This window comes from Epinephelus fuscoguttatus, linkage group LG13, assembly GCF_011397635.1.
Source record: "Epinephelus fuscoguttatus linkage group LG13, E.fuscoguttatus.final_Chr_v1".
In the NCBI taxonomy this organism is placed as follows: Eukaryota; Metazoa; Chordata; class Actinopteri; order Perciformes; family Serranidae; genus Epinephelus; species Epinephelus fuscoguttatus.
Window position 1 is genome coordinate 27048686 of NC_064764.1, and position 25363 is coordinate 27074048.

General features: G+C 42.0%; 1 protein-coding gene across 14 annotated transcripts; it reads left to right on the plus strand.

Annotated features, from left to right (window-relative positions):
- The first annotated feature begins 239 nt into the window (after positions 1-239).
- On the plus strand, positions 240-24871 carry pou2f1b (POU class 2 homeobox 1b). Of its 14 annotated transcripts, none has more exons than XM_049594494.1 (15): positions 240-359; positions 9961-10026; positions 10734-10825; positions 11558-11653; positions 13981-14160; positions 15274-15394; positions 15520-15611; positions 15765-15941; positions 16110-16250; positions 16418-16573; positions 16731-16919; positions 17773-17887; positions 17991-18315; positions 18434-18525; positions 21024-24871. In XM_049594494.1, the coding sequence occupies exons 1-15, from the start codon at positions 314-316 to the stop codon at positions 21287-21289; spliced, it is 2154 nt and encodes a 717-aa protein (XP_049450451.1). In that variant the 5' UTR covers positions 240-313; the 3' UTR covers positions 21290-24871. The 14 variants fall into 14 exon arrangements, with proteins under 14 accessions (XP_049450451.1, XP_049450454.1, XP_049450463.1 ...); XM_049594497.1 differs by having other exon boundaries at positions 15768-15941; XM_049594500.1 differs by lacking the exon at positions 240-359 and adding an exon at positions 9326-9574 and having other exon boundaries at positions 16110-16251; positions 16428-16573; positions 16734-16919.
- Positions 24872-25363: the final 492 nt, after the last annotated feature.

Genomic DNA, 25363 nt, shown 5'->3' on the forward strand with positions numbered 1-25363 from the left:
ATGAGAGACATTTTAAAAGTATTTTATGGGGTGATATATTGTTGCTGTCAGAGGCAGCAGTGTACCTGTGTGCTGGCTCTGGATCTTTCGGATTCAGCCATGCCCCTCTCCGTCCAAACTCACAGTGCAATAAAAGCTAGATGACTATTTAAGTATGTAAATAAGCCTGAAAGAACAACACCCAAAACACATTCAACTCACAGGGGAGTGTGCGCCTATCTGTGGTCTGTGCCCGTGCCCGTGTGTGTGTGTGTGTATGTATGTGTGTGGCACTGGCAGGCTCAGGGCTGGGATTTCGGGTTAAATATTCAAAATGGCGGACGGAGGAGCAGCGAGTCAAGATGAGAGTTCAGGACCAGGTAATGATTACAGCATTTTACATATTCATACTCATATTCAAACTGTGTTACTCTCAATTTATGATAAACGGAAAACAGATGAGAGGCAGATTGACAAACAGACGAGGACGATATCGGGCGCTGTTGTAGTTTACACTCAGCCAGCCGACTGTAATTTGACAGAGGAGGAAACGAGCTATTGCAGTGCGACGGCAAATTACATGGAAACATGCCTCCCCCCTTTGTGTGATTAGACGGCTGTACGCCGCTACATATTCATACCTCTGTCGACAAATACAATTTAGCATATTTTATTAGTAATCGCCGACGTGACTCTGGTTCATATGTGACATATTTAGATATTTCACGAACGCAATCTGATTGAAATGAGGATGCTAGCGAGCTAGCGTTAGCACGGGCTGCTAGCGCTTGGCTTTGTGTTGATGCACACACACTGGGGCTTTTGAAAGAGGTTTGCATATTCATTTTTGGCGAGCCGGGCAGTGGCCGCGCTTGTTTGTTCCCAAGTGCTGTTTGGAGGGAGTGAAACAAAATGGAGCAAACCTGGCTTTGTGTGTGTGTTTGGTACGCGGTGCCTGAGCTCGGTGTGCCTGTGCTCGACCTGGTTTTTATAGCAGAGCCGTTTTCCCCTCAGCCTTTTGTGCTCGGCGCAGCGGAGCCACAGCAGCCTGTTGTGTTATTCATGCGGGCCTGCCTCAGCCAGAGTGCGGACTTCAGCAGATCCCATCGACCGACCGGGAGCTGGAGCTCATCCTGCGCGGCACAATAACTGCACGTCAACACAACACTTGATGTCCATATTAACTGCGCTGTTCATAAAAATATGGCCCCATCTATTCACATTTAAAACGGGTGTATCTCCACTGGCTAACTGGCTACCCCTTCTAACTTGGTCCAGTCTAACAGAGGCTAACTTTATGTTAGCGTCCACCTACTGTTGCTAAAAAACAAACATGGTTGTGGCGGTTAGCTGTTGAAAATGATGTCAGTGTTGAGTTACAGGTGTTCCTCTTATTGCTTGTTTTTTAAGTTGTGGGTACAACTACAGTTTGACTGAAGTTGGGCCGAGGGGAGAGTATCTATGTACCCAGGGTCCTATGTTCCCTAGTTCAATATCCTCATAATATGACAGTTTATCAAGACCTTTCAAATGGTTTTATGTCCTCAGCAGTGTGTGTTTCTCTGGGTCAAAAGCTGAAAACACCCATCTACTCATTTCAACCTACATCCTCAAATTTGCAGGCCAGTTTTCTTGACTTTAATCACTGATATCTCCACTGTAGCTGGTCAGATTTTTTTTTTACCATTCAAGCTGCATTTGTTTGCAATTTTAAATGCAAAGATAGTCTCTTACAATGTTTGTTAAAGTCCAGAACACATGACTCTGCAAACATACAGTAGGGATGACCCCTAGGGTTCCTGCAGATCCTTAAAAAGTCTTGTAAGGAACTGAATGATTCACCTAAAAATAAGGTGTAAACCAATGAGTTAAGATATCTTTAATCAGTCTTTCAAAAGTCTTAAAGATGCTCAGACTTGGGAAATAGGATTTTATAACTCTTTTTCCCCTGACATTGCATTGTAAAATATCAAATCATTTTTTAAGTACTTTCCCCAGTGCCTCTCATATTAATGTCACAAAGATAAGGGATAAACTGGTGTCAAGACATCTAAATCCATCTCTCAAAAGTCTTAAAGCTGCTCAGACTTGGGAAGTAGGGTGTTATGACTTTCTTTTTTTCTGACGTTTTGTGAAATCTCAAACAAACAATTTTAAAAGTAATTTACCCAGTGCCTCTCACATTAATGTCACAAAGATAAGGATAGTGGAACAAACAACACGCATATTTGTTTACTGGGTGCTCGGATCAGTGGACCCACTGTTTGCTAGCTAGCAGTCACTGTCCCCTGGACGTCATGGAGAAGTGCAAATTCAATGAAAATTTGCCATTTAACCAAGATTTTGCGGCATAGCTGAAACCGATACAAGGCAATGCATGTGAGGCATGGTGTATTTTATGCAAAACGTTTTTCCAAACTTGGCACAAAGGGAATCAAGGCACATGTAAAGTGAGAAACACAAAATCGCCCAGGAAACCTAACTACAAATGGTAGATCATTCCCCCAAATGTCGTGTTTTAACTAAGTAATGTTAAGTAATTCATGTCAGCTCATGTTTTCTTTGCTTTTATTTTGGTTATTGTAAAATCTCTGTTAAATTTTATTCCGAGTGACATTTAAAAAAGTCTTGAATCTAACTTTCCTTGAGCTGTAGGGAACCTGGACTCCGCTAGAAGCACTTTCTTTACTAGATGTGGGAGTTGTCTGGCATCCAGTTGGTGCTGGTGTTGAACTGTTAATGCATCTTATTAGAATAATTATTTGAACAACTTTTCAACGCTCTTGACTGAGCAGCTTTGAAAACTCGGTATCTTTTTATGCCCTTCGTTGTTGCAGGAGTTATGACCGAGTCTTGTCTGCACTGAATACAAAGATTGTACCTGTGTATCCCCCCAAGGCATGGGGAGGGGTAGTGAGGCCCACTTCCGGAAAGCCACAATAATAACAGGCAGGGCATTCTTACGATTCACTCTGCAGGTTTCATGGCCGGGCAAGACACAGCTTGATGGCACTCTTTTTTTTTCTCTTTACTCGAAGTTTGCCATTTAGTTTGCAAAAGCCTGCGGTAACTCTTGAGAGGTTTTTCTGTCATACAGGAATCTTCACAGTTCAAGCTGGCTGAAAAGGCCTCTTTACCGTTAGAGTAAATAGATGCTTGTGAGTGACTCAGACATGTTGTCTATTGTTGTCGTTGCCGTATGGGGCTTGTACAGTTGTGACATATTTGCAAATCAAAACAGGATATTAAAAGGAGCTGCACTTTCTTGTGTTTCTTTGCATTGTTTGCTTCAAAAATAAATGTCAGCTTCATATGTCGAGCCCTTGCTGATTGTATTTCTTGTGATACAAACGCAAAATTCACACCTTGCCTGCATTGTTGTGCGAATCACAGGGGTTAACTTTGCACACAGTAACGACAGTATCCTATTACAGGCAATTTTGTGACATGCGGAAAGTCATGATACTTAAGAGTTTGTTAGCATATTGTGAAATTACACCCACCATCTGCAAACAGGCTCACTTACAGAGAAAATATATAATTAACTTATTAAACTGGGCTACTTAAAGAACAGACGCAAAGTAATTCTGTCGTCCTCACACTTAGGCTACTTTTCTCATTTAATCAGTTTTTCAGTTCCACCCTCATTCCAGCCTTGTAGTTCCATCATGAATATTCATGGATGTAAACACAGTTGTTATGAATAATGCATCATCTGCGGTAATAAATTCAGGACATGCCATCTCCAAGTACTGAGAAGGCCTCCACGAAGGCTCCAGTCAGACAAGCTTTTTCACTGTGGAGGAAGAAAATCATAACTAATCAGAGCTGTGTGCTGTGCTCCAAACAGTTACTTGTTCCCGGTGATCTTGTTTAAAGTGCCAAAATGCCTTAGTGTGATTATACCCAGGTACAGCAGACATTTGGAAGATTAGACTTTATCTGTAAGAACAGGGTTTCTTTAAGACAAATAGCAACATACCAACATGTCAGTTATGTCAGGCTATATATGCTAAGCATCTGGAAGAGGTACAAATATGCAAAACCTTTTTTGAGGGAGGGAAAATGACTACCTGCGCACCATGTAGGTACAGGAGATAATCTACAAAATGGGGGGGCTTTTGGGAAAAGAAGACACAGAGGAGGTTAGGACTGGTGGATGCGTTTGCCAAGCTACAATTGGCATGTTGTTCCTGATGACTCTCATGTGTCTGCCGCTATTAAAATCACAAGTAAATGTTTGGCAAGAGTTTCATGAAAGGTTTTTTATGTTACAATTTGAAACATGCTTTAAATATTCAGCCTATTAAAAAAGTTGCCATAATATGCCTTCTTTAAATAGATGAGGCAAAAGTGAGAGTATTTTGCTGTTACAACAAGAAAGTGAAACACACACCACATGAATAAGCAGCAGTTAATGCTGAAACCAGCTTAGGTGGTGAATTTATATGTGAATTAAGGCTGTTTGCACCATCATGCTGTACTAGTGAATCATGGCTAACCTTTGCATGCACTGTTTTGAAGTAGCTGAATATTCTTACTCACCACCACCCCAGAAACTGCACTTTAATTCAGTTAGATTGAGTTTTCCTCCCAGCCTGTAGACAGTTGGCTAATGACCACCCAGGAGATACCACACAGTGTCTTACAGTGGTGTTAGCCGCATTGCTCCTTATCAAATTACACTGCACTGTATTTTGTTCATTTGTGGGCTCAGTCCGGTGCTGCTGTGTGTAACATCTGTCGTCAGGTTGTTCTGGTTTAGTATTAAAAGCTATTTTAAACAGCTTGGATATTCGAATTGAGTCAGCTGTAACCAGGAAGCTCTGGGTTGTTTGGTTATTAACGCCCTTACAGATTATCTTCTCGTGTCTATACATCCTGACTGTCCCAAAGTGTGCTTAGTGCTCAGACTGGTCCAGATTTAGAAAAGTGGCCTTGATGTATCTGTGTTTAAGATGAGGAAAATAGGTAGTAGGACAGAATGTGGATGTGCTAATTAAGTTTTGCTGTGTCTCATGTTGAATCTCTCCACTCACATTAACAGCTCTGCAGTATTCAGCCAGGCTCCCCATATTACAGTGCTAATGAGATACCTATTTAAAATTCTCTTCGCAGGATATTTGTGTAATGCGTTGTTCCACAGCAGGGTTTTGCAAACCGCTCGACCAAGTAACTGTACATGTGTTGAAGTGCACCGCTGATAACTGCCTCTGCGTTCACGTCTCCTTTTGTTTATTTGTTTGCATGATGTGATTGTTGAAGAGGTCAGAAAGACGGACCCCTTCCAGGTTCTTCACAGTGATGTGGCATCTGTATAGATCTCATAGTGGCCATCTTGGTAAACAGTCGGCTGGACTTTAACCAAACATTGTGTTGTTTGAAGAGATCAGCAGTGGAGAGTGGTCTGGGGTATGATCTAGTGTTCATTTATTGTGTGGGACAGGGATTTCCAAACAGAAGTAACTCTGCAGTTACAAGGACAAGTGAATACTAAACATTTTCTGGGTATCAAGCTGCTTTACTTTGTCCTATATAGGGCTGGGTATCACTGGCGTCTTGGTGCGCTGGACTTCCAGCTCCGTCCTGTGCTCGACCTTACCATAGACTGTACTGGTTGTAGCTCCTGTATTAGTGGGCCACTCACACGTGCCATTAAGTCAAAGAATGCTTGCGGTAATTGGCTGTGAATAAAACCATACGAATGTAGGTAACATTTCACTTGAGAAGTTTTGATACTACTTGGTATTGGATTATTTCGGTAGATAACCTTAAAGGTATATTATGCAGAGTAGTCGTAGGCTATTGATAAACCAAGTCGGCCCACTTTAGATTGATTTCCTGTATTTGTGTCACGGGGGTTTCGCTGCCCCGCCCCGCCCCTTTGGCAGACTAGCGGCAGCTCTGAGTCCATTCATTCCAATGGTGAAAGTAAACATGAGTACAGATAATGATTGTTTCCTTCGCCCCTTAGTCACTAAGGTAAATATTAGACACATTTGAACGAGCTCCAACCCTTCGAAACATTCTGACTCTAAAAATTGCATTCTTTTTTAGACAGACGTGAAAAGAAAATTAATTTTGTCTCTGGTTTAGCAACATACCCTTGCGAGGTCTGGCAACAGCTGACGTGATCTTACACTCAGTTGATATCAGACATTTAGCTAGCAGATAAAAATGAGCGGCACGATGAGGAACAAACATTGAATTTGTATTGAATATAGTGTCGTATAATTTTGGATCTGCTTTCATCCATCCACACGACGTTTACTACATTTCTTAACAAGGTGGGGACATGCAGGGGAGAGATGATGACGCCCACTTGGGAAACCCAGGGTCTCATTTTTAAAGAGTGCGTAGGATCCATACTATAAATGTACATACGGACAAAAGCCAAGAATATCAATCAGGCTTCCACCTCACCATATGCGTCGCAAGTTTCCCATCTCCAAAATGTTCATAAGCATGAGTCAAAGTTTCTAACATCAAGTCTTTTTTTATAGACCTCAACTTTTCAGCGTGAAATGATGTACGCCTCTTTCGGGCCTCATTTTGTGCGTACCCAGTGTTTATAAATGAGACCCTTGAACCGTATACCATTTTGTAGCATTGGTGCAGCTTGTAATGCGTTATCTTTTGTTATAGAGTATCTTTGTTTGTGAGCACACTCGCCTGTCAAAGTAAAAGCCAACCCCAGATTCACTCTTGTTTGGTGTGTCGCCTCTTGGGTGCCTGCTGCTCACAGTCTGGCACCTGGTCGCTGCCTTTTTATAAAGCCCCGATCTTACCTGAGCCCTGTGAGGGTACACGCCCATAAACGTCTGGAACAAAGATAATTAGAAGAAAATACAGACAGAGGGCAGAGTCTCTGCAGATATATACACTGCCACATTTCTAGGGGGTCATAAATGATGATTGAGAGGGATTATTTCTTTATTAATCCATACATAGTTTTTCGGAAAGTCCTGCACATTATATCTTAAAAGGTACTGAGTACATATACCCAGCTCTAGTCATATGTCATAGTGAACTTTTCAACCTTTGGTGAGACAAAACAAGGTATTTGAATACCTTAAATATTTTGGATGTTGGTAGGCATTTCTCACAATTTTTAACATTTCGCAGACTAAACAAAAAAACAACCAGGACATTTAATTAATTTATTAATTGGGAGTTTCAGCCCTAATCCAAATATTTGTTTTTAGAAGGCTTATAAGTACATAAATGGAATTACAAGTGTTATTGTTGTTAAAATATTCAAACTACCAGCCACAACAAGCCCATGGTACAGGTATAACACCCTAACATCACTAATGTGGGTCAGAAACCGAGGTACCATGCGAGCAGGAAAGCAGAAATAGACATTTAAAAGTAATGGGAAAATGGCTGAAACATGTAGTTGCTGCCATATCAGGTGGTTGTCTTAAAAATTTTTAGCCAAGGCCACTGAAATTAGAAAACAGAGACCAAGCTTAGTCAATGATTAATACGCTAACTGTCAGGTAATTGATAGTAATTGTGTGACTCTAGAAAAAAATACTAAATATTTATTGGCTCCAGTCTTTTAATTGTCAGGATTTTCATCTTTTCCGTGAATTATATGATCGTAAACGCTTTTTTTTTTTTTTTTTGACTGTTTATCAGACAAGACCAGCTACTTTTAAGATGTCACTGTTAGTTTTGGTATATTATGAAGGACATTTCTTAGTCATTTCTGACATTTTATAGACCTAACAACAGTCAGTCTACTTGATAATGAAAATAATTTGTAGTCGCAGCCCTTTTTTAATAATCATGGATAATGTCCTGTTTAAGATTGGTTCAAACAAACACACCTGGAAGCTGATGAGTAGTGTCGATGATAAGGGAGTGCTTGAGCTCATCTTACAGGGCATTTCAGGAAAAACGTCAGGGCAACCAGTGGTTTAAGGTCTCTGGTCGTTCAACATAAAAGCACGCTGCTGTTTACAAACAGCTGCCACCATTGCTTAGTGACTCAAGACTTGCCCCTCATGTCCTCACCCTGCTGATAAAGGTCTGTTTGTTTTTCAGCGCACACTGTGTTAACGCCACCGTGCCCTCTTGGCATTGTTTGATCTGGTCAGCCAGTATGTAAATGCCTTTCGTCAGGCAGCGGGATAAGTGAAGAAGTTGATTAGAGCTTTAGCCAGGAGCAGTTGTTGTGGATTTAGCCAGTAAGCCCCTTCCCCTGTAGACCACAATACAGCCATGCATTCCTGTCCAGTCATTCTGATTCACTGGACACCTGTGCAGCGCCGGAGCCGGGCCGTTCCCCCGCTGCATTAACTCTTAGAGCAGTCTGGAAATGAATTTTAAAGGGCTCCAAAATGAAATACTAATGGAATGTAAAGCTAATCTAAATATGCTAATCCCCAAACACTTCATAAACATAGACAGCAACAGCCCGCCACCCACTCTCTGTAGCTGCTCGCTGAGGAATGCTTTAGCCACAGGGGGTCTCGCAGTAATGACAGGCTTGTGGTGGATTAATGTGGAGTTATTTATTTCCGATTGAGCGAGTCCCCCTCCCACTCACACCCCAGACCCCCCTTTTTAGCAGTTAGGCCCGGTCTCCATGGCTCCTGGAGATACTCCGAACGAGTAGTCTTAGACGTTCTATTAATGCAGTCCACCTTGCTAACATGTCCAGACCACCGCCGACAGGCCTCACACTGCATTCTGGGATATCTTCAACCCTTTACCTGCTCTTAGCTAATTACTTTTTAGCCGTGCACTCGCACAATAATTGGTCTTGTGCTGCTGCCTCCCCTCCCTGCTCTGCGCCAAGTGCTAGTTTGAGCACCCCCCCCCCCCTTCTCTGTGTCGTCCTTATTCCCCTGTTTTTTATCGTCCTCCAAAAGCCATCCAATTAATATGCTAATGAGCTGATAAATATTTATAGGGGTTTAAATTATGCAGAAAGCTTTCAGAGCCCGGTGTGAAATGCGTCGCTCGCAGGACTTCAAAGCCTTGCATTGCTAACGAGGCAGGGGCAGATTTGCATACGGCTTTAATCAGCTGAATACTGATTATGCTTCATTATAGAGTTGGAGGAGGAGGAGGAGGGTGGGGGGGCAGCGGAGTTGGAGGAGGCCGCCAGCTGCACTTGTCGTTTGTTTCATTCCAGCAAGAGAGGGAGAGGGCGAACTTTTTCAGAAGTACAGACAATCTTGGCACATGAGAGAGAGAGAGAGATAGGGAGGGAGGGAGAGTGAGTGCAAAGTCGGCACTGTAAAAGCAAGGGGGGGGGGGGCAGAGCTATAAGAAAAGAAAAGAGTGCAGAGAGGGAGAGAGAGAGGGAAGGAGAGCTGTTTGCCTAAACCCTGTTGGCTTTCCCAGTGTGCGTATCCCAGTGTTGCTCAGTGAACCGTGCGGCAGACAGTGCCACTGTGTCTGTGTGTAGCTCTAGCTGTATTGAACTCTGCTCACTGCTGACCAGTGGAGAGTGAAGAGAGGGAGGAGTGGGAGGAGGAACAGAGAGCCAGACGCCCTGTCGGAGGGTTTGCCCGGCAGAGGCAGTTTTCCATGATAGGTTCTGCAACCATGCTGGAAAACACAGGTGGAGCAAGAGCGGGTGAGTTTGTGATGAGGTTGTGGCGGAGCTCAGCTGTTGTTGCTCGGCGTCCATGTGTGACATGCGATATGTTGATGCTGATGGCATGCTTTTGAGGTAAAATGTCACTTATAAGAGTTGATCGTGGGAACGTGACAGTTATTATGTCAATCTCACTGTAAACGCAGTTGATTTGAGTGGCTGATTTTGCCGAGCAGTGTTGTTTCCCACTTTGAGTGGTGAGTATGACAGAGTGTTGCTGCAGGAAAGAATTGTCATGCAATTATAGGATACAGGTGACAAAAGTGAGAGCGCTCTTCACATCATTGAGGCAGTGTGGTGTTTTTTATTTTACCGGCAGCGGGTGTGAGTTTGTCTCACTATCTGTCTCTGTCTGGCTCTTCCAGATGCTAAAGTGAATAATCAGTCAGAGACTACTAAATGTGCAATGGAAAGTGGTGACGGGAACACCGGTGAGTGACCTCCAGATTATTTTTTTCCATTTTGTTAACTGGAATTGAAATCAGGAATGTGTCAAGTTTTGCCTTCTCATTCAACAGGTTTCAAATTAATAGCCAAAAAATGAACATTTTTTATAGCGCAAATCAGAAACAGTACACTACTGTCCACCTTTTGTATCATCGTCTCATTAAAAAAGACACGGCTGCTTTCCGAAATCCTTGTTAGCAGGCGTCTTTGTCAAATGAAGTGTTTACCTCACAGAGCAGTTTCCCTCACTTGTGCTTAGTGAATACAACACTAATTTGTGCTTCTGTGATTCTGTGATATGAAGTATCCAACATCGTAGATTCAGTCTTTATATTCCTATTGTGTAAACCTGAATTAAGTAAATATTAATGCTTGCAATTTTTTGTGGAAGCCCATGGTGTTAATATTTAATTTGGTGATGATTCACCAGCCCGCATTTAAACAGATTTATGCAGCTGTGTAACGACTGTGGATCACCATCGCAGTTAAGCATGCTGTCACTCTTTAAAAATATGTTTCCTTGCACCTGACAGCAGTTTGTTTTCCTTAAGTATGCTTCTACAGGTTCGCTGTGGGCTTTCAGTATCGTGTTCCTCATTTTTGTGTTGAACCAATAACATAGATTATATTGCCAGTTAAACCACAATATTCTTCTGACAGGACGTTGCATTAACTTTATTTTTGTCCTCAGGAATCCAAACCAATGGGTTGGACTTTCAGAGGCAGACAGTGCCAACCACAAGTGCAATCACTAATGCACACGCACAAGCCCTCCTCCAACAGGTAACACATGCTGCACACCATCACACTTCACTTAACCTCACGTAACTTTTATGTTGTCATGTTTCTTCACAAGGAGCAGATGTCTAACTGATGTTTTTTAGGTGTAGTGACACGTCCTAATTGTAGAGTTACAATGCAATAAGGTCTGAAGTTTGCACAGAGGTCTGCTCATCTGCACTCACACAAGCAGAAAGAGTTCATTTAAATGAGCCAGGCTCTCCTTGTGTCGCCTGGCAACACGGCAGATTAATCAACCCTGTATGCTAATTAGCTGCTCTGCGGTTGCTCGGAAACAGATGGCCGAGAATATGCAAATCTATGCAGAATTTACATGCACTGCATAACAGTTATTTTAATTAGCATCTCAACTCTCCCCTCCCTTTCCATTCACTTTCCATGTCTCTGAAGGCTGCAGCACATTTAAATACCCACTTTCTCACTTCCTTTTTAATTCAAATTCCTCTCCCTGCTCAGAGACTAAAGGCTCATTCTCAGAGAGCCACTCAGGTAGCACAGAGATTTCATGTTTTGTTGTATTTTTAGTGTTATGCTGATTTTATTTAGACTGAATTAAACATCCTTTCACATTGCTTTCAATTAAAATATTTTCAGATTTTGTTATAACAACAATGAAGGCACTTATTTAGGCTTACTTTATGCTGTCAACAATGCTCAGGTAACACCTGTAGGAAGATTTCCTCTAAGCCTCCCTCTTTGCTTCACCTCCACTAGTCTAAGTCGGAAGACTCGAGCGCTCTTCCGACCTCCGTCCAGCAGAGCGTATTGCCTCAAACCCAGCTAATGTTGGCCGGGGGACAGATTGCAGGAGTAAGTGGCCTGTTGCCTCATTGCTTTGAATTAAAAACCTAGTCGTAGCCATGCATCGGGGGTGACACCTCAATATGATCAACCCTGGCTGAGAGATTGGGTGATGACATGATCGCTTGCCCTGATTCTGTGGCTGCCGGTGTCTAATGTCTGCCTGTTCATCCCCGTGGTTGTTAGGCTATGTCCAAAATTCTTCCATTACAGAAAATGGAGGGATTGGTTTGGACATAGCCTTGATGTGTCTGTACACTCACAGTCAGGCCAACCACACGGCGCCTTTCATATCCATCCATGTTCTCCCTGAGGTCACACTGTAGATGAGAAGACCGACTGCTATTATGCTATGCGGGGGTGAATGTTTACTGTGCATGTAGATTTGAGTTTGAACATGACATCAACATGCTCATTTGCACTTTGCTCAGCTGCATGAGTCTTCTCTCCATTTGCCTGTCTGAGCTCATGTTAGTGTTGCCACGATAGCAACAGTTTCAATGTGACTCTGATACCTTTCTGTAAAGTTTCAGTCAATGTAAAAATGTACATCTTGAGCTAATGTCATCAGCATGATGGTGAATCCATTTAAGGGTGTGTTCATACAAATCTGAATAATGAAGTAAAGGTGAAATCAGTAGACAGAGCTGCAGTCTAGTCCATGACAGTAAACTGGAGCAGCCATTTAAACGACTGTTGGCAACAGCATCGGATAATACCTGTTGTTGACAAAACTAGAGCATAGCCTGGGTAAATTAAGCTTTTATTTTACTGCACTTAAAGGAACACTGCACCCCATAAATGATCATTTGTATGTCAGCTTCTCATCCCGTCTTACGCTGACATTGTGAAGAAAACTTTGGTTTTCTTGCATGCCTCCACAGCAATTAAAGAATCCAATAACTGAGAATATTCTTGATAAATTGAAGTAAATGGGGTCCACATTTAACTACAGCAGAACTATCTCAAAACACTCACACTCTTACACAACTCGTACAGGATAATCCAAGTCTTATGTATCCAATTCCCAAACACATGCAATATTTGTAATGTTTGACAACATGAAATACAACATTTTACACTCATAATATACAATAGAAGTCCACATACAGTTGTTGCATTTTCACAAAACAAAAAAGGAAAAATAAAACAACCAAACTCACTCAAAAAACGAGAATGTTCCTCCTGTTTTAACAATTAATGTTCACTCTTTATCTGGACATGGAATACACTCAAGCAGACCAGACAAGACAAACAGGACACAAAACAATGCTAAGAGTATAGCTACAGATTTAACAAACAAAGCAAACAAAAAATGGAATAAATATTACAGTTGGAAAGAAAGGAGAACAAAGAGGAAATGGGTATTCAAAGAAAAGACCTACAGGTTATCAATGAAGTTCACATATGGTGTCCATATTTTATTATAAATGCCCAGTCTTCCTTTGATTTAAAAGAATAAATAATCATGTGGGACGTAACTTGACATCTCTGACTCCACTGAGGAAGTGTTGGGGGGGTAAGAGGCCCTCCAGCCAACAGCAATACATTTTTTGCAGCAATAACTGAAAGATTACAGAGTTTCCTTTTGATAGCAATCACCAACATTTATTACAACACAACACCTGCAATTTTGCAAGCATGTGCATTTGTCTTCTGCTCATGCATTGCCTTAAAAATTCGGCCTCCTAGCTTGTTTATTTGCCAGGAAGTGACAGGCGTGGGTGAGTGACAGCAGAATTCCTGGCCAATGAAATGAGCAAGTTTTAAATTACTGAGCATACAACTGGATAAATAAGACTTGGATTATACTGCACAAGTTATGTGAGAGTTTGTAAACAGATGTCCTGATGTAGTTTTGCTGTTGTTAAACCAGGTCCCCCTTACTTCCTTTGTTCCTTCCTTTGTTCACGTGGAGGCGTGCAAGAAAAACAAAGTTTTCCTCATGAATTTAAGGTCATAAGGGCTGAGTTACTGATATACAAATGATCATTTTGGGGGTGAAGTATTCCTTTAATGAAGACAGAATCCTAGCCAACATGTCAAGACTAGTGTGTAAAATTTCCCTTTTTTATAATATCCTGCTGTGGTTTTGTAGTCGTCTTGTTTACTGAACTTTTCCTGGGTATTGGAGCCAAAACTAAAGTATCGTGACAACACTAACTCATCCGATCGCTATGATATAACACAAAAGCTGATTTCCCTAAACGCTACTCACTTTCTTCATCTTTGTTCCCCCCTCTCTCTCTCTGACCTCCCATCATCACTGCGTCCCTCTGTCTGTCTCCGTCTGTCTCGTCCACCTTTGTCTGTGTCTCTGTCTTTCGGCTCTCCAGTTGACCCTGACCCCAGCGCATCAGCAGCTGTTGATCCAGCAGGCCCAAGCCCAACTCCTGGCCGCAGCCGTGCAGCATTCAGCCAGCCAGCAGAACAGCACCACTGGGGCCAGCATCTCGGCCTCCGCAGCCACACCCATCACCCAGCTCCCCCTGTCGCAGCCCATCCAGATCGCCTCCGTAAGATACAATCACCCATTCAACAGCATTTCTGCAAGTCCTTCAAGATAATATTTAAACAACACTTACCGTAAATAAACTCGCAGCCCTGGAAGGTTGTGAATGAAGCTCACTGTTTAATTTAGATAGTTGCATTTTGTTTCAGTGGAATAATGTCCAAAATTTGTTTCCAAAGCAATACAAGACTAGTGAATGGAGGGTGGCCAGTATGAGCTATGTTTCCACATGTTAAAGTGGCTAGTCGGCTTTCTGTCAGCAAAGATACAGAAAATAAAATATAGGGCAGCACATATACAACACAAAACACGAACATTTCCCCACCTTTACATGGATAGTGTTTGAAATGTCGCCCTAAAGCTCATTGAGTCAGTGGAGTGCTGGACCAAAAGGAAAGGCCTCTTGTCATTTTCTTGTTCTTGTTCTCCTCTTGTTTAAAAGATAACCAGTTAGTTCCCGGTGAATGGGTGTCAGACTACTGAAAGCAAAATTGAACTGAAACTGATGTTCCTAATCCACCTCTCAGTTTATTTTTGTGTAATGAGTCAAGCTCTTCTGTGTGAAAGTCCACTTCTTCCGTTTCTGATGTTAAAAATACACATATGGACTACTTACCTTTGTACGTACCTGCTTGTTCCTGTCCAAAAATCAGTCTTAAATTTGGTTTGAAAAAAATTAAAAGGTCTAAAAAAAAAAAAAAAAAAAAAGCATTAAGTCTAGGTGTCTAATCTGTGGACACCTTTTGTCTGGAGATAAATGCAGCAGCTGTTCACTAACTGAAATGTGGGTAATATGGACATAACAGTAAAACATAAATAACTCATGTTCGGTGTCAGACTAGACAGACTGCCACAAAAACAACAGTGCTGACTGTGTGATGGCTCCGACCAGGAGACAGCAGAGCACCTGAGGATCATTTCTCTAATTAAATAACTCCTCCACAAGAATTTATGTAATGACACTGAACTATGCTGCTGCAAATGACTAAATACAAATTGCTGTTGTAATGGTGCAAACCATTGAATGTGTGCAGTCATTGTTACAACGCTGTGGAGCTGTGTGGTGTTAAAAATGTTTACTTTTTTGAATTAAATGATAATTGTTTTTTTCTCACAGCAGTTACAGCCCCAGAATCTAAGTCTGCCTCAGTTTGTGCTGGTGCAGCCCGGCCACCCGATCGCCACACAACTGCAGCCCGCTCAGTTCATCATCTCACAGACACCGCAGGCCCAGCAGGGTGAGGAAGACACTTGCAGTGTTTGATTTGCATGCAAAATTAAGAAAAGATATCTATACATAGTTCAAGTCTCTGATTCTTATAAAGTTGTTCTTGTTTTATCTCCCATGTCTTTCACTCTGTAGGCATATTGCAAGCCCAGGGTCTTCTAACTCAACTACCTCAAAGCCAAGCTAACCTCCTGCCGACTCAACCAAGCATTACCCTTGCAACTCAGGTTCGTAACTATGCAAACTCATATTTTAAACTTTGAAATATAGTCTTCCTCTCGGTGCTTACACAAGGCCAACTTTTACACGTTTGCTTGATACATTCTTCTATATTTTCCTTTTTCAGACTCTTCTTAACCTTTACTTTTTGTTTTTCTCAGCAGCCTGCCACTCCAACCCGCACAACAGCAGCCACACCTATTCAGTCCCTGCCCCACAGTCAGACACCACCCAAACGGTTGGATACCCCCACTATGGAGGAGCCTAGCGATCTGGAGGAACTGGAACAGTTTGCCAAGACCTTCAAACAGAGGCGTATCAAACTGGGCTTCACACAGGTGTGTAAGACTGAATAGACTGATTGATCCACACAGGTTCAGTGATTGTTGGATCTGTAATTACACTGTATTGTACGTATCATAATTGAGGCAGTGCTGCAGGTTAAATTCATTGTGATGCTGGTGCTTCCCTGTTTCATGTTTCTCTCTCTGTGTCCTTCTCACCAGGGGGATGTTGGCCTGGCCATGGGGAAGCTGTACGGAAACGACTTCAGCCAAACTACCATCTCTCGCTTTGAGGCCTTGAATCTGAGCTTTAAGAACATGTGCAAACTCAAGCCATTGCTGGAGAAGTGGCTCAACGATGCAGGTTTGTCCCTGAACCCACCTGAATGAGGGCGAGAACGCTTTGATCACATGTATTCTTTGATTTCATCACATCAGTATTGGTCTCACGTAACGGGCAAAGGACAGCGTGGGTGGTGTTTCTTTGAGGTCCCGTCTTTACCTTCCTTCTCTTTCTTTGTGTCGGTGCTGTTTGTGCAGAGAACCTGACATCTGACCAGGCCCTGTCCAGCCCCAGTGCCCTGGGCTCCCCGGGCATGGGCATAGAGGGGATCAACCGCAGACGGAAGAAGAGGACCAGTATTGAGACCAACATCCGAGTGGCCTTAGAAAAGAGCTTTCTGGAGGTTAGAAACTCATATTCCTGAAGTTAACAATAGCGATCCAAGCAGGGGAATTGAGTTTGAACATTAAGTGTTTTAGCTAGTAAAAAGTATAAAATTGTCACATTTCAAAGTTCATCAGTGCTCACAGGGAATCCCTGGCTTTTTTGCCCTCTTCAAGCAGAACCAAAAACCTACCTCTGAAGAGATCACCATGATCGCTGACCAGCTCAACATGGAGAAGGAGGTGATTCGGGTCTGGTTCTGCAATCGCCGGCAGAAAGAGAAGAGGATTAACCCCCCCAGCAGCGGCAACAGCGGAGGAGGCAACACCCCCATCAAAACCATCTTCACCCCCAGTAGCCCATTGGTAAAGATGGACACACTCACATGAAAATGATTCTTCAACAATTGTTTTCTTGATTTAGATAACCTGTTCTGTTCTTCCATCAATTTGAGGATCAGCTACACTTTTATTTGAAAATTTATCAGAACGTGGATTTTCTTCCTTGTTCTCTGGAATTAGCTACAACGCCAAAAGGTTTGTTGAACGGTATTTGTTTGTAGCAGCCCGTTTTACACAAAGATCCCATGATAGGGCAGCAGGGAAGACCCTTAATTGCTTTTTTAATACAGAAACAATCAATGCAGGCATAAGGTCGTCCCAGTGTGTGATTGTAGATAGCATGCCGGCATTCCAGAGGCAAATGGACCGTGACAGAAGCGTTGTGTAATGCTACACCATCGGCCTCTAGTGCGACAAATAAGATATGTTTCCTCGATGCATTTTAAACAATAACTATGGCATAACGTGTCACTGTTATATGGCAGTTGATCTTGTCCTCTGCTCTGAGGCTAAGGAGCTCCTGGACGTCACTATGTCCCTAATTTACAGACATTTTCAGTTGCTATTCGTCTTTGGGTTAGCTGCTAACTGCTATCAGCTGTGTTTTAAATCTCCCAGCGGCAGGTAGCGAACATTATGTCTTCAAAACGTCACACCCGTGCCTTCCTATCAACTGTCCCTTTTACACAAACATCATTTCGGCTCCTTATTGCGTCTTCTGCTGGCCTAAAGGTGAAACAACTCTGTCCCGCCATTTCACCTTTTATGCATAACGATGAGGTGGAATAACCACGCGTCGTTCCCGCCTTGAACAGGCAGTGTAAAAGGGGCTTAACACAGTAGCTCATTCAGTCCTCCCTCTGATTCTGTTGAGCAGGTGGCCAGCACAGCAAGCCTTGTGAGCAGCCCAACTATTAACACACCCACCACTCTGACTGTAAACCCAGTGATGCCTCTCACCAGCACCAGCGTCTCCAGTTTGTCTTTCACAGGTGTGTACGACATGTGTTTGCCATGATAAAAGTGTATATCCAATCACACGTTATGTTAAAATTTAATGTTAACTTATGTTTCCTCCCTGCCCCTTCCTCAAAGGCACAACAGTTGGAGCCACAAACACTGCATCCGTCATCTCTGCTGCACCTTTGATTACTACAGCCAGCTCTCCATCTTTAAGCCCGTCACCTGTTCAGTCCACGACCACGGAGAGCAAAATTGGCACTCAGGCGCAAACCATAGTCACCCAGGCCCCGACATCCATAGCCACCACTTTAGGGACGGGTCAGGTGATGGTGGCGTCTCCAGGGCTGTCTGCGGCGCTGCAGGGTGCCCAGTTACCCACCAGTGCCAGCTTTGCTGCTATGGCTGCTGCTGCTGGGCTCAACCCCGGACTGATGGCCTCGTCCCAGTTCGCTCCAGGGTTAGTATTGGTTATGTTCAATCAAGGCCTCCAATTATTACATTTACTTGATCCTTCAAGTTTCCAGGTGTACTCCGTATTGATCTAAGTGATCTTGTCTGTGTGTCTGTGTTCCCAGGGGTGCCCTGGCCCTCAGTCTGACTCCTGGTGGCCTTGGCAGTGCGCTGAGTCCTGCCCTCATGAGCAACAGCACCTTAGCTACCATCCAAGGTGTGTACCAATGAATGTATATTAAACACTTGCTTTACAGAGACTGAAAAGATGAGAGAGTGGGCAAGCATAAAAACTGAACTAGATGCCAGAACTAACAGGATGTCATAATGGTTACTTTTTAAAAACCCCCTAAAGCCCACACAGACACTGAGACATGTGGACATAGTGCAGTGAAACATTTACAAATTCTGAGCTTATTCTTTCAGTCAGTGTCGAGTGTTATACATATTAAGATTCAGGGAAACTACCCTTTCCCTCTGGTGTAGTGTAAAGTCACCATATAGGCCTGTCACGATAATTACGTTATCAGCTTATCGTACAGTATATGGACGTGACCTTGATCATTTTGCTGACTTCGATACTGCCCGTTGTGTCTTTAACTGAGTCATTTTTGGCTATTCCTACAAAGGTATGATAATTTCATATTAACAGGGGTTACTTACTTTTTAAAATATGTTAAATATTTTTTTCATGATTCTGTTTTCTAAGAATTAATGGTTAATTGTTCTTTGAAAGGTTGCACTTGCATTATTTCACTATAATATTATCATTATATCAGTGGCATAAAATGATCACTAAATGATAATGATATTGTTTGTCGTGATTATTTTTGTGACATTAAGTCGTCAAACAAAAGTAGGTATCATGACAGGCCTATCACCGTCATATTTGACATTCAAAACAAATTACCCAGTGGGGAATAAAAGTGTTTTGTTTCATAGTCAACCGGGAACTTTGTTTTTTTTTTCGTTTGGTGCAAATACACCCTCTCCTCAGTGGGTTACAGACATTTATTAGATATTGTCCGGGGCATTTTTTTAGTAGACGATGTGACAATTAAAACAATCTTTTCATTCAATTCTGAGAATAAATATGTAAGTTTTACACATGATTGAAAAATAGAAAACTTGTTGATATATGGAAGACTGCAATTGATTTACATTTTCAAAACAGGAAAAAAAAAATGTATTCCACATTGAAAACTCAAAACACACACACACACACACACACACACACACACACACACATATTTGCACGCTTGTGTGAAACTTTCAAATTGCAAACTATTTACATAATAAAACTGAAAACATTATCACTAGAAACGGCTGCTTGCTGTGGCTGAAACGCTGATTGTCACCATTCAAAGTGCCTCTGAAAGCTCAGAGTCTGACGGGTTAGACACAATTTAAAGCTCGTCTCTCTCATCATGAAGGGCTCTAAAGTTATTTAATGTTACGCTCAGTTTTAGAGGGTTACATTTAAAGAACACAGATAGCTTCTCAGCGACACCAAGGTGATGTTCTCACACAGATTGTATGAACTGTTAAATGCTGTTCAATTAAAAGCCAGTTTAATCATTAGTAGCGTGACATGAAGTGACGAGGAAAAATGCAGTACATAATGTGATGAGTTCAAGAGTATTTTACCACAAAAGTAGAATAGAAGTCCTTTATTGTCATTGTACCAGTACAATAAAATATTTTAAAAGCTACAGCTGTACACGGTGCAAAGTTAAAAGGTACAAACAAGTGACAACCCAGAAAAATATCCTAATCACATCACCAAGAATAAGAATAAAATGAATATAATTATATAATTTCCTACTGGCCTGCAGCCCAGGTTTAAAAACCTTTTGTATGGAGGACCAAACCTGACTTATTAGGAAATAGACGAATTAATTAATTCATAAATAAAATGGCCAAATAAATTGAGTCGTAAATGAACAAAAATAACATCCACTGCATGTACAAAAGAAATTACCTTAAAAAAGACATTATTAAAATTCATAGTGTGTTTATGAAGATAACCCATTGTTCAAATAATTTGTATAATTAAAGCAAAAATTTAATGAGGCTGCACTGTATTTGCATATTAAGGAAACATTATGCAGGCCACACCCATTAAGGTTAATCGTGCTGAGAGAAAATTACTTCATTAATCCTGCTGAGCGACGATACAGTTTGATGATGAAATAACAAGTCCTGCAGAAAGAGAAGTCCTGCGGTGAATCAGTTTTAAATCAGTTTAATTATTTTTATGTGTCTAGTTTTTGACTCATAAGCAGGACCACACATAGGGGGAACAAAAGGGGGGTGTTTTTTGGGGCCCAGCTGCTACAGAGGCTGGTAATAATCTTGTTCATCCTAAATGAAAGCAGTAATAACCACAATTTATTAAACCGAAATAATTAGTCTTTAGTATAAAACAGCAAAAGTAAACATTCTATTTGTTGTTGCTTTAGTAAAATGTAGCCTGTTCCCTCTCCTGCGTCAATTTAAATGTGCACACAACTGCGACGCCCAGCCTTGTTACCTGAGAAACCTACTGATTTAAACTAGAAGAGACGGAGCAGACACACGTGTTGATCCGAGTAAAGCTGAGGAGGGTCCATTCACTGGTACTTCTCAGGTCCAGTCATTTCTGAGGGCGGAGCTGTCAGTCCTCATTACATCAAAACATTCCGTCTAAACACGCCAACTGTTCTGTCTCCACAGCTCTGGCATCGGGCGGCACGATCCCCATCACCTCTCTGGATGGCGGAAACCTGCTGTTCGCCAACACCTCTGCCGGTAGCACGCCCAACCTGGTGCCAACGTCGCTCTTCTTGAACCCCCCAAACCTGTCGCTGCTCAACCCCGTCAGCCTGGTGTCGGCCGGGACGGGGGGGCTGCAGGTCACCGCTGATGCTCATCATCAAGCCGCCGCGGCTGCTGTGCCTGTGCAAGCCTCGACCATTACCACTGCCTCCAAGGCTCAGTGAAGCCAGTCAGGCTGCGTCCTGAACAAACGCCCTATTTCCTACGTTGTGCACTACTCCTTTCACACCACGTAGGGAATAGGGAGGGCGTTCGATTATAGGCTCTGCGCTTCACTAACCACCCTACATTCTTTCCATTGTATCTATCATTATTTAATCTTTTGCTGCCACCAAAAAGAAAACGACCTCAAATGAGGTTGAGGTTGACTTTTTAGTTTTTAGTTTTGTTTCCTGTCTTCTCCTTTATGATTCTTGGATGTTTTTTTTCCCCACAAACAGTAGCCAGATGGACACTGTTGTTGGCCTGCCGCTCCTCATGAACCTTGAAAAGTGTCCAGGAAGAAAATGTCCTCGGCACCATCAAGCTGTTCACATTTTGTATATATCTATATATATATAGCTATATATATATCCTCCTATTTCCAGGTCAGAATTTTCTCTGAAATACTTCTAACCAAAAACCTTAGGATTTTTGCTCTTTTAGCATTCAAACTAAACTGATTTACTACTAATTTCACAATATTCATCATCACTAATGGGGATTTGTGTGTCACCCCATCTTTAATTATCTCTCTTGGGTTTTTTGGACAGGCCTTGACGTAAATCATATCAAAGTTATATTGTAGATTTTTTCTTTATCTTTGCTGTCTATTTTTTGACATTTTCAGAACTTTGTAAGTCTAATATTAAGTTAAGATTTAACTATCACTTTTTAATCGTGGTTATAAGGCTTTAAAAACAAGTAATAAGTGGCCGATATAAAGGTTATCATTGCTTTAAGGGTCAGAGAGTTGTGTCTCTCTGGGTCTCTCTTTCTGGAAACACTGAGTTTTACATTCTGCTGCGGTGGCACTGTTGCCCCTGAGCTTTTGTAAAATGCCGGTCTGGGTGCGGATTATTGACACTGATAGAAAATGACTGAAAACATTGCGTTGAGAGCTTTATAAAGAGCTGCAGACATGCAGCCCCGTGTCTGACTGAGGCTGATTTGCTTTGGATGGTGGTCCATTGGAAAACTGTACATTATGTTTTGGATTCAGAGGTAGAAAATAGAAGTCTGCATGTGTTGTCTACAGCTCAGGCAGGTGCTGAGAGTTCAGTAACTGCATGATCCACGTGGCTCTGTGGCTGACTGGTCTGTTTTGGGGGAGGGCTAGTCAGGGGGCGTGGTCATCATACACCAGATGTATGGTGGCGTTGGCTAGATGGGTTATTGTATTGTGTTTATGTTTTCTTTTTCTTTTTTTTTTTAATAGTAGTACCGTCGTATCTACTTGTGCACAGTATCTGTACCAAAAAACTGGATTGATGAGCTGCAGTCTGCCTGTTTTGGGAGGAATGAAATTCTGTCTTTTTTTTTTTTTTTGTCTGCAGTCGTTCGACTGGCTTACGTACTTTAAGATATACCAAAAATATTTGTTAAAATAATTGCTGTGTGTAGTCGGTGTAGTTTAGTCTAGTCGATATATTTATGAGTACAGAATCTCTCTTCATTGTCAACAGAATATAGAAATGCAATATTTTGATGATCATTTTCCAAAGATGAACTTTTTCTTTTTTGATTTGATAAAAGTGTCTCATCGCTCGACTTTTTAATTGGCAGCACAACTGACCAAAAAAGAGGGATTGGCGGGTTGGGGCACGAGAGAGTAGTTTCCTTTTACTTGTTTTGAATTGGTTTTTATCACCGGGGCCTCGCCCCCCTAACGCCTGATCCTGGTTTCCTTTGAGCCATGTGATGGCTTGTTTTCCTTTTTTTCTGTTTTGGCCGTTTTGGTAGCAGTTTTGGACTTTTCTGAAGCATAATAGAAAGGTTCTGTTTTTTGGTTTTGTACTAATATTCAGCCATAAAACAACAGCTTGAACCAAAGTGGTTTTCCTCAGTAGTTGCTGTGCCTGTCCGAGCACGCCGTTCACACGATCTCTACTCGCCACACTGCTGACAAATTGTTTTCCTCCTCTCCCACCTCGGTCAATACCGGATATTCCTGATTTGGTGCTGCTGGATAAGGATCACAGAAACTTTAGCTTTAACAACTTGCTGCTGAAACTCCTGGTGGAGTGGAGCTGTTGAGAGGCCTGCATGCTTTCCTATAGCTTTATGACTGCACCCTGTGAAAATCAGGTTCTGTGGTTTCAACCCTCCTGTCTGGAGGGCTCACTTGTGTAAATGCATAGATCGTATCATCAGATAACACACCGCACCTCCGCTCAGTGCCGCCATTTTGAACCAGCATGCTATGACACAATGTGCTGCTGCTCCCCAAATCTGTCCGTGGACTAGTTTTAAAACCTGCCAAATTATCTTACCCAATGCAGCGCTGGGCTGTCATGTGCGACACATTCAACCAAACCCCACATGAAAAGTAGCTTTGTTCTGCTGCTTCCAAACAACAAAACGAACAGTGATGGTGAAATCGCTGAGACTGTAAGCAGTGAAATCTGTCCATGTTATCCTCTTGTGTACTTCTTTTCTGTCGTTTGAATTATTTTGACTGAATATACCTCAGCAGCACTTAAACATAAGGTTCACCTTTAGGCATTTCTGTGTATAGAACAGTGTAGAATGTATAAGTACTGTCTGGCTCGCCATTCAAAGTTTATACTGATGAACCATACTTAGGAACCACACATAAAAGGACAACCTACTACTGCTATTTTCTAGTACTACTATCTATGGGGTATTTCCAGGTTTGAATATTATTTTGAAAATCCTTCTTGCCAAAGTAAAAGCCTTTCTCTTTGCAGCTATCGGCGGGTGTCTGGCTGCTTACGTTGCTGGTTTCCCCGTCTCTAAAGGCCACAGCGGGCCTCAAGGACTCAGTCCTGTTCCAGTGCTGTTTGTAGTTACTAAAGAGTTGAACATGTGTTGGCGAGATGAACCAGTTGCCGTCGGCACCATAGGATGTTACTGAAATATTTATCTGAGGAAAGACTTAAGAATTAGAGAAACGATCTTTTCTTAATTCTATACATATAAATATATATATAAACACGTGTAAGATATTCATATTTTATATTTGAACCAGTATGTTATCAAGACTGAATGTAGTGTTTATCATGCTTACTCGGAAAAAGAAAAAACTCCCCGAAATCTTCCTTTTTATTATTGCAATTTTTCTTTTTTGTTTGTTTTTGAAAAATGACATGACCAAAAAATAGGATAAGGAATGCGAGACCACGCCTCGGTGATGGTGCGTGAGTCGCTGACACCCGCGTCTGTCGTGTATCTGCGAGGTCTTTTCGACAGGAAGTGTTCGTTCTGGCACTCCTGACCCTGAAGCATCTGATCTTAATCTTTTTAATAGTTGGTTTTTTTTTTTGGGTTGAGTCGTTGTGGACTTGATTTGTTGTGCTGTCTTTAACAATCATTTGATTTTTTTTTTATAATATTACTTTATGCCTTTACTTGTTTTGTATAGTGTGAGAGGGCAAGATCACTGGCTTTCTTAGTTTGACAAAGAAGATTAACATTATCATTTATGCCTTATTGTTACGTAGAAGACATGAGCATTGTAGCATTGTCGTGTGTGTGTGTGTGTGTGTGTGTGTGTGTGTGTGTGTGTGTGTGTGTGTCGGGGAGAGCTTGAGCTCACCTGGTGCATTGTTTTCACTGAAACAAAACAGTGCACTCTGGGCATTTTGGAGTGTGGGATGATTATGTTGCTACCTATGTTTTTTAGGTGTGACTCAGACAGGTTGAGAATACCTGTGAGAAAAGCTTTACTAATAATTCCAGCAGGTGGATGTGTGTGTGAGTGTGTGAGTGTCTTATAAAGAGCGAATAGGGAGGGCAGTCTGCAAACCATTATGGTGCATCTTTTTTCCATCTTCCAGCGGGTGTTTGAGTGATTTTTATTTTTAATGGTGAGACATGAGAGTACTGATTTTTGTTTTGTTTTTGTTTTTTTTGTCCAGAGGGGAGTCTCTACTGATTAACTAAAGCTTTTAAGGGAAAGTTTAGATTTTTAAAAGTGGGGTTGTATGAGGTACTTATCTGTACTCAGTGTATTACTTGCGGTAGGCATCAGGCAGCAGGCAAAAGTTCAATAATGCACTGCTTTGGATGGAGGGCAG